Source organism: Numida meleagris, chromosome 1 (assembly GCF_002078875.1).
Source record: "Numida meleagris isolate 19003 breed g44 Domestic line chromosome 1, NumMel1.0, whole genome shotgun sequence".
Taxonomy (NCBI): domain Eukaryota; kingdom Metazoa; phylum Chordata; class Aves; order Galliformes; family Numididae; genus Numida; species Numida meleagris.
Window position 1 is genome coordinate 191,720,105 of NC_034409.1, and position 13,685 is coordinate 191,733,789.

Sequence of the window (13,685 nt, forward strand, 5' to 3'; positions counted from 1 at the left end):
TCTCCACCCCACATCCCCCCCCTGCGGCCCGGCGGATTTAAAGGGGCAGCCCCTCCGATCCGGGGGGCCATGCCGAACTTTTGCGCGGCCCCCAACTGCACCCGCAAGAGCACGCAGTCCGACCTGGCCTTCTTCCGCTTCCCCCGGGACCCGGTCAGGTGAGAGCCCAGATCGGGAAAGACAACCGGAGAGCGGCGGGGAGGGGGGGAGCGGGTACAAGGCCTCGCTTCTCCCCTCAGAGCCCAGCCTCAGACACCCCGGCGGGGAGGCGGCTCCCTCCCTCCCTCTTCCTTTTTCCGTGCTCCTCCTCACCTAGGCGGGAAGGCTCCGCTGTGAGGAGCCGCCCGCTTCTCCTCCTGGCGGCGGCCGCCCGCTCTGTGGTGCCTGAGGGGCGGGGCTCTGCGGGACCCTCCGGCCCGCGGCGGGAGGCGGGCGCGCTGCTGCGCATGCGCTGGGGCGGCCGCTCGCTGCTCCCTCTGCACCCCTGTATGCGGGGTGTGTGCATGAGAAGGAACCCGAGGAGTTGGGGGGGGGGGGGAAAGCAAGACTGTGAGGAACGTGAGGGAGGGTGTGCCTGGCTCTGAAAGGATGCCGTGGTGTGAGGGTGTGAAGGGTTGCTTGGCTCTGAGGGTGCCTTGCTCTGACAGCTGTCTCACACTCATCAGTAGTACTTCTGTGCCATGTGATGCTGGAGCGTTGGCACAGGGATTAGGGAGGTTCTGGAGTGTCTTCCTTTAAAAGCCCTCTGGATGTGGTGCTGGGCACTGTGCTGTGGGTGGCTCTGCTGGGTCAGGGTTGGGCCAGGGGGACCCTGGGGTGTCTCCAGCCTCAGCCATTTGGTAAGTGGCCAAATGGCTCAGCATCCAGACAGCTTGATGGATGAAGAATTGATTGGATGGTCACAGTCAAAAGGTTGTTGTCAGTGGCTCTCTGTCCAGGTGGAGGTCAGTCACAAGTGGTATTCTCCAGGGAGTATTTCGGTGCTGCTCAACATCTTTGTCAGTGACACAGATGATGGATTTGAGTGCACCCTCAGGAATTCTGCCGATGACACCAAGTGGTGCAGTTGACACAACAGGAGGAAGGGACCTGGATGGACTTGAAAAGTAGGCCCATATGATCCAAGTGAGGTTCAACAAGGCCAAGTGCAAGGTGTTGCACATGTATCTGAGCAATCCCAGATGTGCATACAGACTGGGAGAAGAACTCATTGAGAGCAGCCCTGCAGAGAAGGACATAGGGATCCTGGTGGATGATAGGTCATCCATGAGCTAAGAGTATCCTGGGTCACATTAAACAGAGTATGGCTTGCAGCCTAGGAGGCCAACCGTACCCTGAGCTGCATCAAAAGAGGGGTGGCAGCAGAGCAAGGGACGTCATTGTCTCTCTCTACTCTGTCCTCGTGAGGGCCCATCTGCAGTACTGCATCCAGGTCTAGGATCCCCTGCACAAGAAGGATGCGGAGCTGTTGGAGTGGGTCCTGAGGAGGCCACGAAGATGCTCAGAGGGCTGGAGCACCTCTCCTATGAAGGAAGGCTGATGGAGTTGGGCTAGTTCAGCCTGAAGAAGAGAAGGCTCTGAGGAGACCTCATTGTGGCCTTCTTGAGATGAGCTTCTAAACAAGAGGGAGAGCAACTTTTTACACGGTCTGATAGTGATAGGATAAGGGGGAATGGCTTTAAACTAAAAGAAGGGAGATTTAGCTTAGATATTAGCAGGAAATTTTTTACTCAGAGGATGATGAGGCCCTGGCACAGACTGCTCAGAAAGGCTGTGAGTGCCCCATCCCTGGAGGTGTTGACAGCCAGGCTGAATGGGACCCTGGGCAGCCTGAGCTAGTGGGTGGCAACCAGCCCACAGCACATGAGTTGGAACTGGGTGAGCTTTAAGGTCTCTTGCAAACTCTGTGACAAGCAGCTGTCAGTGAGTTGGTGGTCAGTGGTAGAGCATCCCATGCAACAGCAGAAGTGGTGAGGTATTCAAGTTCCAAGCTAAAAGCGGAGTTGTTGGTAGTAAAGCAAGAATTACATGAGTGATTTAGGCCATGGAAAATGCTGTGAGAAATAAAGTCATGCGTTCAGGTGTAGAAATCAACCTGTCGGCTTCACCTTTGTACCAGTGTAGATCATGGAGCAGATCCTCCTGGAAGCTATGCTAAGGCTCATGGAAGGCAGGGAGGTGGTACGGGATAACTGTCCGAGGGCAAGTCCTGTCTGACCAACCTAGTAGCCTTCTATGATGGCCTAACTGTGTCAATGGACAAAGGAAGAGCCACTGATGTCATCTATCTGGATTTCAGGAAGACCTTTGACACAGTCACCCATAACATCCTTCTCTCCAAGCTGGAAAGATGTGGATCTGATGCATGAACTGTTGAACGGATGAGGAACTGGTTGCAAGATCAGTGGTGGTCAGTGGCTCAAAATGGTGACAAGGACCAGTGCTCTTTAACATCTCCATCGTTGATATCATCAGTGTGATTGAGTGCACCTTCAGCAGTTTGTGGATGACACCAAGCTGTGTGATGCAGTCAACACACTCAAGAGATGGGATGCCATCCAGAGAGACCTGGACAGGCTGAGCAGTGGACCCAGGTGAACCTCATGAGGTTCAGTAAATCCCATCACAAGTCTGCATCTGCATCGTGGCAACCCTCGCTATCAGTACAAGCTGGGGGAGGTAAGGATGGAGCACAGCCCTGCTGGAAAGGACCTGGAAGTTCTGGTGGATGGCAGCTGCATATGATCCTGTGTGTCCTCACAACCCAGAAAGCTGGCTGTATCCTGGGCTGCATCTAATGCAGTGTCAGCAGGGCAAGGGAGGTGATCTTGTGCCTCTGCTCTGCACTGTGAGACCTCACCTGGAGTACTGTGTCCAGATGTGCAGTCCTCAGTACAGGAGTGACATGGACCTGTTGGAGCACATCCAGAGGAGGGCCACAAAAATGATCCAAGGGATGGAACACTTCTACGAGGACAGGCTGAGAGAGCTGGGGCTGTGCAGCCTGGAGAAGGCTCCAGGGAGACCTGAGAGCGGCCTTCCAGTATCTAAAGGGGGGCTGTAAGAAAGACGAGGACAGACTCCTTAGCAGGGATAAGACAAAGGGAAATGGTTTCATACTAAAGAAGGGCAGATTTAGATTGGATATAAGGAAGAAGGGTTTTGTGCAAGATTAAGTTTCGGTGCTCTCTGAGCTTCAGGTTTAATTTGTAAGGAGTCCTTGCTGGAAAATCTAAGTGTTGTCAAGTTGTGCAAAACTGGTCACTATGTGACAGTTTATTGTACAAAGGAAATACCTCCTTCAGTTCGTAACTTCTGTATGGAAAGGGAATTGATTTAACAATTTCCATGGTAGCGCAACGGAAAGATGTCCAGAAATGTGCAGTTAATAGAACAACTAACACTATGTTTTAAGGCTTCCTGATGTGTTTTAAGAATTAGCACCTTATTACTGTCAACCACTATATGCAGAAGTTTAGAGTTAAAGGTCTTTTGAAAAAACGTGTGTCAGCTACAGTGAGTTGAGCAGCATAGATTAATGTTTGCAGAAGAAGTGCCCATGGGATTGGATCTCAGTCATGGTTGTAGGAATGGGTCACTGACTTAGATTTCTACAGTAGCATTGGTGTGAATAGACATGCTTTCTGTAAATATGACTGCTTTATAATCTCTATGAAGTAGCTCAGGATAATAAGATTAACATTCTTGTGACAGAATAGTAGAAAATAGTGTTAAAATTGACCCTGATGGGTGATTTCTGAGCAACCTGATTGAGCTGTAGGTGTCCCTGCTTGCTGCAGGGGAGTGGGACCGGGTGGCCTTTAAAGATCCCTTCTGACTCAAACAATTATATGATGCTATGATTCAGATCTTTCCTCTTTCCAAAAGGAAAATAAGCTACACCTAATCTTTTAAGACCAGGCTGGATGGGGCCGTGAGCAACCTGGTCTAATGGGAGGTGTCCCTGCCTATAGCAGGGGGGGTTGGAACTAGATGATCTTAAAGATCACTTCCAACCCAAACCATTCTATGATTCTATTTCTGGCTTTTTTTTTCTTTTTTTGGTCTGTTGCACTCTTTAAAAACACGTATTGACAAAGATGATGCTCTCTCAGTGCTCTCTACGTTTTGTTTTTATTCCTAGTATCTTATACTTCTCTCACTCAAACCCATGGTAAACTGTCCAAAATTATCATATATTCAATTTAGTAACTATTAGTATTTAAAGACTGATTAAACCCTTCTAACCTTCTGTCTTGTATGCTGCAGGAACGTAGTGGTTTATTCCCCTATTCGAACTACCCAATGATCTGTGGTTGTAAAAGTCAGGCAATGGCTTTCCAGCGCTGCTTGCTGTCATGGAGACCTCTTACCATTGTAGGTCAGAGTGGTATGGCGACCAAAGAATTTCATAAAGTGCTGTACTGCTTTCGGTTTTTCCACAGTAACTGAGTCATTGCCTTTACTTCTTCCCAGTTCAGCGCTGAGCACCTCCAGTTAGACATTCCATGTTGGATCTTCCAATTGTTAGCAAGTCTGAGGCAGCTAACCAGTTGCTTTAAGGCTAGTTTAATTTATTGTTGCTACCTGTGGAAACGAACTGGTGCACAGATGAGGCTTTGCAAAAGAACTGACTGCATTTAACAGATGGTATGTAATATTTTCAAGTCATACCTGAATGTAAATCGCCTCTTATGCCATTAAAGATGTGTTCTATGGTTTTATTCAGTCTAGGCAGTGATCCTCACGGTAAGATCTGCATGTATCTCTTCATCTGGCAGTCTGAGTTAAGATGAGATGTGAGTATTTGGAACAATATGGAAAATACTTTTTAAAGGGACAGAGATGCTATTCTACTGTAGTTGCCCAATATCGAGGCAACATAAATGATTTACACTGTGTCTGCACCCAAACAAAACATTGTTTGAGCTTCCATCAGGTGTCAGCAGGTCCCTGAATATATTAAATCTGTGACAGAGGAAAACCCTCTTAAAACCTATTGTATGATACCTAAGTAGCGGTGTAAAATATTGCATTGAAACAGGTTTATAATTTTTGCCAAATATTTTGCAACTGAAGCACTCAAGCAATAGTATACAGTGTGTGTTAACTGAACGCTTAAAAAATGAAGAAATTATTGTGCCTAATTTTATTCTAAAAATCTTCCCAATTGCTGCTTGGATAATACCAAGCACGGCTACACCGGGTGTTTTCAGAGGTCTGACCTCCTTTTTCTTTGTTCTTCCATTCCTCCTTCTTCAGCAAGTGTTTGTTTTGAAGCCAAACTTCAAAGCTGAGGTTCCAAACTGGAACTCAGTGTTTGCATGTTTGAGTCCAGTCACATAACATCGGCCATCTCCATTTAGTTGTGTGGCTACCCGACAAAACAGCAACACTCCAGCCTTTGCCAGTAAAGTTGCATTGATATCTAGGGCTCCAGTTATGGATCTTATGCTCCAGTGGGGCGAGGAGGTTGGTGCCTGTGCCTGATCAGGATCCACAAACCCAGGCTCTTTGGGCCAAGGCTTCTTTCAGATCATGTACTCAAGAGTTGACTTCAGCACAGAACGTGGCAGCCACAGCTGCCTTTATATAAACCGGGGGAGAAAACAGGAAGGGAGAGGAGCGTATGATAATTGTATCTTTGTGAAACTCTTTTTCTTCAACATGACTGCTCTGAGAAGCTTATGGTGTCTTTTGATATTGCTGAAGAGTCTGATCTGGTACCTAGCTTCTACTAGTATGTACTTAACTTGTTCCATGGATGGCAGCAACATTGGAGATAGAGGGATTTGGGCTGACTTTGCCTTGAGAACTATATGCCATCTCCAATGTATGTGCTATAGATGTGCCATTGCTGCCACCAGGTTGTTCCCGTGTTTGCCAGGAGTTAATTCAGAGGGGCTAACATTCAGAGGAGCTCCTAATGCAAGGAGCTTTGACTTTGTTCTGTGGTGGTCTTCCTCAGCTTCCCTGAGTCAGTGGAGAGAGGCAGGTAAGGTCAGGCTCTTGTTCTGAGCACCTCTCTGGACTGGGGCCTTCTCCATTGACTGTCAGGAGGCTCATCAGCCTTTGTGACAGCCAGTGTGATTACCCTTAATTATTTGGTAATTGGAGCAGTTGCTTAGAAAGTATTAGAGCCAGACTGAGTATAGTATTCATGTTAAAGGTCTCCAGTGAAAGAGCCATGTTTGTGCTGTGTGGTTAAATGAAGAGTGCTGTCCTGTTCTCTTGCTGGGGAGTTTGAATTTTCCAGGCAAGAGTGCAAGACCTGTGCTGCCAAAAGATTGAGCAAGAAAAATATTTCTATTTTAATCCATTCTTAAGGATGTTATCTGTGAATCCATGAGAATAATCTGTTAGAAATAATTCCTGCTTTATGGTACTTGCTGCCATTGTTATTTTTGTGTTTTGTATGAACTGAAGTTAAAATGCACCAACAGTTCAGCCTGCAGAGATGAGAATCCGAGGCCCTTCTCTTTCACCTTCACAGTTGTCCTGTATTGCCCTCAGTTAAAGCAGAGGTGGTTGTGAATCCACTCAGAGCTGTGGATTTCCTAATTTGGGCTGCTCACCGACACACTTGGACAAACAACCTTCCTCCCTAAATCACCGAATAATTGCTAATTACTGTTCTCCCTCCTTGCTCCTCGTCCCACGTTTGCAGTGGGAAAGGATTCTAAAATTGCTTTCTCATACGCTCTAGCAGGTTTCTTTTGGCGAAGGTCCTTTCTTTTTTACTTTGGGAGTAATTTTTGCTTTTAAGTGAATCCATTAACTTGTGCAGTTTCATGAATTTCAGTGATGGCTGGGCTACAGGGAGATCTGCCTCACTTCGCCCTGCTGAAACAGTAGGCTCTTCATAAAACTTCTTTGAGTAGTTTCCTGGAACTTCGTGGGCATTGCCAACAAGTACCAATTTAAACAAAAAAAAAAGAGAAATCTGAGTTGAAAAGCTGAAAAGGGTGTAGCAAAGTGATGTGTTCTAAAAGAAGTCATTGAGAATGTAGGGAGAGTTCCTTCTCATTTTTACTGTAGGATTATTGTGATAGCACTGTAATTCTTGGTAATGTAGTTGTTCCTGGCTTTCTTCAGTTTGTTTGGAGAGAGTTTTGGCTTAGGAGGGATAGGAGCTTGTATAACCTCATTACACAGTTAGAATAATCAATAAATCTTCAATCAGATGATAGTAACTTTCATGTTACTGTGTATGATGGGTCTGTGGTGCCTCAAGGTGCATGTGCATTACAGCAGTTCTCCTTCAGAGAACTGTCTTTGTGGGAACAAAATTACTTTTCTTTCTGTTTTGAACCTTTAAATACTGAGATATTAATGACTGCTGGAATCTTCTTAATTTATACGTACAATTTACTGCACACATGAAATAGTAGATGAGTTTTACAGGATGCTGCGTGCTGCTCAGTTGTGGTTGCATAGACCCCACTGGGGGAAATACAAGCTGGCTAATTTACATCAGTTGTTGAAAGTAGTGACTGCCTGGGTGGTACTGAATGGTAAGCAAATGGATAAAAGCAGATTTTTGAATGATCTGATGATTCTTTACAGCTTTTTATGAAGGACAGGGCTCACTGCACACTGGTTACGAGCAAGGTTTGAAACTGTAGGGCATTTTTTTTTTTTCAACTTAAAACCAGCTAACTTTTTCTGCTTCCATGCAGGTGTCAAAGATGGGTAGAGAACTGTCGACGGGCAGATTTAGAAGATAAAACTCCAGATCAACTCAACAAGCACTACAGACTGTGCGCTAAACATTTTGAGACCTCTATGATATGTAGAAGTGTAAGTAAAACCAAGCATTTGTTTATTGCACCTTGCAGAACGGGATTAAGATTCTTTTTAATCAGACGTGCTGCATTTTAATCTCCTGGGTGAGTGGTCTCTGGGAAAATTAATCTCTTAGTTTTAATTGACATCATTGTCGTGGCCCAGGGTACTGCAGATGTTTGTACTGGCACAAAGGATGAGGTAGAAATGAGCAGCTTGGGAAAAGAAGAGCAGAACTGCTTCTCCTGGCTTAATGTTTGTGTAGCTCTGGTCTTCACTGCAGTTATTTCCTCGTGCAAAACAGTGTTCATTTTGTTTACTGTCAGTAGATGTTACGACATGATTTACATTTATTGAGTGTAAGAATGTATGTTTGCATACCTCTAATTATTTAAAATCATTAATGTGCTGTTACTGAAGTGCGTACATGGTGCAATTCAGTTCAGTTGCACTCAGCTGTGGCCAAGAGGCCTAAACATTCTTTATATCTATCAGGCTTTTGGTTCCTGCAATTTTTTTTGTCCAGCAAAAATCATGGTACTGTTTCCTGTTAGCAAGAAGAATTGAAAGCTGTTACTTTATTAAGATGATGCTGATTTTTTTTTTAGCAGCTTACTTAGCAGTAGGAAATGTGAGGTTTGTGGCTTTGTACCAACTTCTGATTTCTAGACTGAAATAGGCAAAATTGATCTCCTTCTTATGTAGAATAATAAAATATGCAGGTCAGGCTTTGAGCTGCTAGTGGTGTAACACATGGCAGGGTCTTTGTTTAGCCAGCATCCCAGAAAGAAACCAATAAATGCACATTGGAAGTAATTCTGGAACTGAAATGAAGCTTTCTGAAGCTCTGTTTGAAGTCTTCTTAGGTCCAGTGACACGTTCAAATGTGGTCAGTTAAAAGTCTGTTCTTAATGGAAACAGTTCAATTTAGACAACGTCTATTGCATAGGCAGTGAACTTAAATTTCTGTTTAAAACACTGTAACTGCTGGAAACATTTATATGACCATCTAGAAGCTTTCCTCCTCTTCATCTGTCAGATGTTTTCCTTCAATATGATCAAAGTGTTTCCTTTCTGATGTGTGTCTGTATGTCCAGAATATTTATTAAAAATAAATCATAATATTCAAATAACTTAAAATTGCTGCACCAGGGATCTGTGATGTGAGGATAAAGGGGAGGAAAAAGTTCCTTAAAAATCTCTTCTCATTTTCAGTCTTTTCTTGACATCCTTGAAATGGGAATTGCATAGTAGAGCTTCATCTGTTCTGATACATCAGAAAGTGAACATAATTAACCAAAATCTTCGTACAAAACCCACAGAAATTCATAGGTGTGATGCTCTTTGTACACACAACACAAAACCCACAAAATTTCAGAAGCCATGCTTTTTTTTCCCTCCCCAAAACCACAGAATTTCAGAGACCACGCTCGCTTCCCTGAGGCATCACTAATCTCGATGTCTTTTTACAGAGCCCTTACAGAACAGTTTTAAGAGATAATGCTGTGCCAACTATATTTGATCTTACAAGTCACCTGAACAATCCCCACAGCAGACATAGAAAACGGATAAAAGAGCTGGTAAGTTTTTAATGTAAGCTTGTTTTTCCTTTGTTTTCATGTTAAGACTATGAAAACCAAGTTCATGTGAAATCTTATATGAAATGTCAGATAATATTTAGCACTTTGGTGCTTTCATTTTCTGTACTGCTATTCTAGTATAACGTTATTGATTATAAGTTAAATGCCCAAATGTTACAATGATAGATGTTTTACCTACCAAGGAAAATTTAATGAGAGAATCTGGAAAGTGAGAGCTGATTGTGTCTTCCAAGGGAAGTGTATTGCTTCCTCTTACTTGCTATTGCAGCGCTAACTGAGAAACAACTTACGGCTGCAACCCTGCAAATCTTGCTCTGTGTTGACTGTTTACCTGAGTCACTTCTGTAATTGAGACATCCTTCACAGCTCTAAAAATACGATCCATTTCTTGTGGAACTGTAACTTGGCTCTTCTGTGACACTTGGTGTCTTTAGGTCTCTGTGGATTTCAGTGTACTGAAAATTAAGAGCAGTTCAGCTCCTAAGCTCTGTTTATACGTCAGAGTACTACAGACAATAACTGAAATTAACTGAAACTTAGAAAATAATTGAAGGCAGTGCTACCTGGTTACTTAGTGCATGTTTGTACTCAAATGGAATTCTTTAGTGTAATTGATTTACTCATAACTGTAAAATGCAGATTGAACAAACTCTTGTTGTAAGTATGGGAACCTTAGCAGCAGTAGTAAACCATTCTTCTGTAATTAGTAGATGTGTGTTGTGACAGCAATAAACTACCTGAAGAACCTCCTTCTCTTAGACCTTCTAGCACCTATTTGGTAGGTATTAACACTCTGGAAATGGTCTCATCTGCAATATTTGCATCTGACCTTATATATTTTAAGGAGTCATGTGGTAGACAATAACATCAATGTGTCATTTTTTTTTTTAAGAGTGAAGATGAAATAAGAACACTGAAGCAGCAAAAGAGTAAGTGGGCAAAATAATCAGTTCATAAAAACTTTGTTTACTAAGGCTGATAAGGATCTGTAGGGCACATAAGTGTAAATTTATTTATTTATTCAGGAAGATAATTTTGTTGCTGCTTGATTCGGATAGCTCATCTGAGCTCATTCCAAAGTAGTCAGTCGCTTTTAAACTGGAAATGTTCTTATCTGGATTCCAGTAATTTAAAGGTAATAGAGATAGTAGGGGAAAGCAAATATTACGTTTTAGTTGTGTTAACACTTACAATATTTTGTCTTTTGTAGTTAATGAAGCTTTTGAACGGGAACAGGCAACTCAAGAACTGAATGAAAGCAATGCACAAAACACTGTCTCGGAGGAAGGCGGGGAGCAGCAAGAGGAAAAATCCGTTCCATTAACTCTGGAAGAAAGAGAAAACAAGGATTACCTTAAATCATTGTTTGAAATTTTGATCCTCATGGGTAAACAAAATATTCCCTTGGATAGCCATAATGTTGATGAGCTTCCAGAAGGTATTTTTACTTCAGATAACTTTCAGGCTCTGCTGGAGTATAGAATCAATGCTGGAGATGAAGTTCTGAGGAAGCGGTTTGAGATGACTGCGGTCAATCTTGAATATTGTTCGAAAACACAGCAGAAACAAATGCTCGAGATCTGTGAGAGCTGCATTAGAGAAGAAACACTGAGGGAAGTAAGAGACTCACACTTCTTTTCTATTGTCACTGATGAAGTAGTAGACATAGCAGGAGAAGAGCACTTGCCAGTCTTGGTGAGATTTGTTGATGATTCTCATAATCTGAGAGAAGAATTCATAGGGTTTTTACCTTATGAGGCTGATCCTGAAATATTAGCTGTTAAGTTCCATACGACTATTACTGAAAAGTGGGGTCTAAACATGGAATACTGTCGGGGTCAAGCCTACATCGTCTCCAGTGGGTTTGCTTCTAAAATGAAAGTTGTGGCTACAAGACTCTTGGAGAAGTATCCGCAAGCTGTGTACACGCTGTGTTCCTCTTGTGCCTTAAATGTATGGTTGGCAAAGTCGGTTCCTGTTGTTGGTGTTTCCATGGCCCTAGGAACAATCGAAGAAGTTCGCTGTCTTTTTAGTCGATCTCCACAATTACTGGTAGAACTGGACAATACCATTTCTGTTCTTTTTCAGAACAACGAGGAGAAGGGTAACGAGCTGAAGGAGATCTGCCGTTCTCAGTGGACAGGCAGGCATGATACTTTTGAGGTTTTGGTGGATCTCATGCAAGCGTTGGTGCTCTGTTTGGACGCGGTAAGCAATGACTCCACGGTCAGGTGGAACAACTTCATTGCTGGTCGAGCATTTGTACTTTCAAGTGCTTTAACAGATTTTGACTTCATTGTCACTGTTGTAATTCTGAAAAACGTTCTGTCTTTTACGAGAGCATTTGGAAAAAATCTCCAGGGACAAACGTCAGATGTATTCTTTGCAGCTAGCAGCTTAACGGCGGTGTTGCATTCTCTGAATGAAGTGATGGAGAACATTGAAGTTTACCATGAATTTTGGTTTGAGGAAGCAACAAATTTGGCTGCAAAACTGGATGTACAAATTAAACTCCCAGGAAAATTTCGCAGGTCGCAACAGGGTAGCTTGGACGCTGAGTTAACGTCAGAAAATTACTACAAGGAGATTCTTAGCGTCCCTACAGTGGAACATATAATTCAAGAATTAAAAGATATATTCTCAGAACAACATTTAAAAGCTCTGAAGTGTTTATCATTAGTGCCCTCAGTCATGGGTCAGCTCAAATTCAATACGTCTGAGGAGCATCACGCTGACATGTACAAAAATGACTTACCTAATCCGGACACGCTTTCTGCTGAGCTTCATTGTTGGAGAATCAAGTGGAAGCACAGGGGAAAAGATATTGAACTTCCAGCGACTATTTATGAAGCACTTCACTTGCCAGACATAAAGTATTTCCCCAATGTATATGCATTGCTTAAAGTCTTGTGCATTCTTCCAGTGATGAAAGTGGAGAATGAGAAATACGAAGTCGGACGAAAGCGCTTAAAGGCATACCTGAAAAACACCTTGACGGAGCAAAGGTCAAGCAACCTAGCTTTGCTGAACATAAATATTGATATAAAACATGACTTAGACTTAATGGTGGACACCTACATTAAACTGTATCCCGGTAAAGTGGAATTTCAAGCAGACTTTCTTCCCTCGAACAACTCTGAAGTAACAGAAAGCGCTTAGTTTTTTTAAGCTCTTACCAGACTGATTTAACAGCTTTTTGCTAGTTAACTTTCAACAAAGGGGGGGGGGGGGGGAAAAAGACTTGGAAATCTGAAATAAATAAATAATCACCACAATCGTGTTTCCATTTTAGGGCTCAGATTTAAGAAGGTGTGGTCAGTAACCCACGTTACGTTTTGTTAGTCTGCATTAAATACACTATGTGAACAAAAATATGTCTGAAAATAAGCCCACGGTCTCAGCAGAGGTGCTTTCTGCATCTGATTGACTAAACTGGGTGCTTGCTTGCTGCATCTTGGAAAAAAAGTACGTTGTGCTGATTGTCGATCTGATGGGGCTGTTACAATATTTGCTCATGAATTAGGTTAAGGAAAGACTGAAAGTGTTAAAAAGGATATAATCCATTTCTGTTCTGTTACTTAGAATTTGACTTGATGCTTTTTACATTTGTCTTCAACTGACGTCCATTCGGTTGGCGTTCTGGAGAATGAATTCAGCAGTTGCACAGGCCTCACGCTGCGGACTGTTCTTGGTGTAGAGTGAATGTTTGTGGTACAGAGATGCATTTAAGATTTCACTGGCAGAGTCAACCTCTTTAATCTCTTGACTGTTTACATTCCTTTGTGTGAGACACACGACTTTAGGCTTTCAGCAGGCATGGCAGGAGTACTGAAATTCCCTAAAGACACTAAAAAAAATGAAGATTTATTCCAGAACGCTGTAAGTCTGTTTGTTTGACAGAACAACATGAATCTTATTGTCTGTTTACTTGTGAACTCACCCAGGAAAGATTAAAATAAGAGTTCGTTGTTTGTCTAGAAGTAAGATTGAAAATACTGCTGTTATTTTTGGCAAGGATAAAACTTTTTTGTACAGTTTATTGCGATTTAAAATAAAATGTGAATTGCTTTGTACATAGTATTGAATTTATTAGTGAAGCGATGCCTCTTTGAGAATGTTTATACTTTTTAAGGTACCTTTTAGTTTGGTTGTGGGGTTTTTTATTTTGCAAAAAGAAGAAAATGGAATGACTGTAGAGACAGTGATAAATACAGCTCTTAGTGTTACCACAGTCAAACAATAGGAATAAATCTGGAAAAAAACCAAACCCTACAGCTCTTTAGTTTTAGTAAACCTAGT

The 13,685-nt window shown here is 42.8% G+C and overlaps 1 protein-coding gene across 1 annotated transcript; it reads left to right on the forward strand.

Annotated features, from left to right (window-relative positions):
- Positions 7–13,459, forward strand: THAP12 (THAP domain containing 12). The gene is made up of 5 exons (XM_021383438.1): positions 7–158; positions 7,680–7,800; positions 9,258–9,365; positions 10,279–10,315; positions 10,597–13,459. Exons 1-5 carry the CDS (start codon positions 70–72, stop codon positions 12,543–12,545), a joined length of 2,304 nt encoding a protein of 767 aa, XP_021239113.1. The 5' UTR covers positions 7–69; the 3' UTR covers positions 12,546–13,459.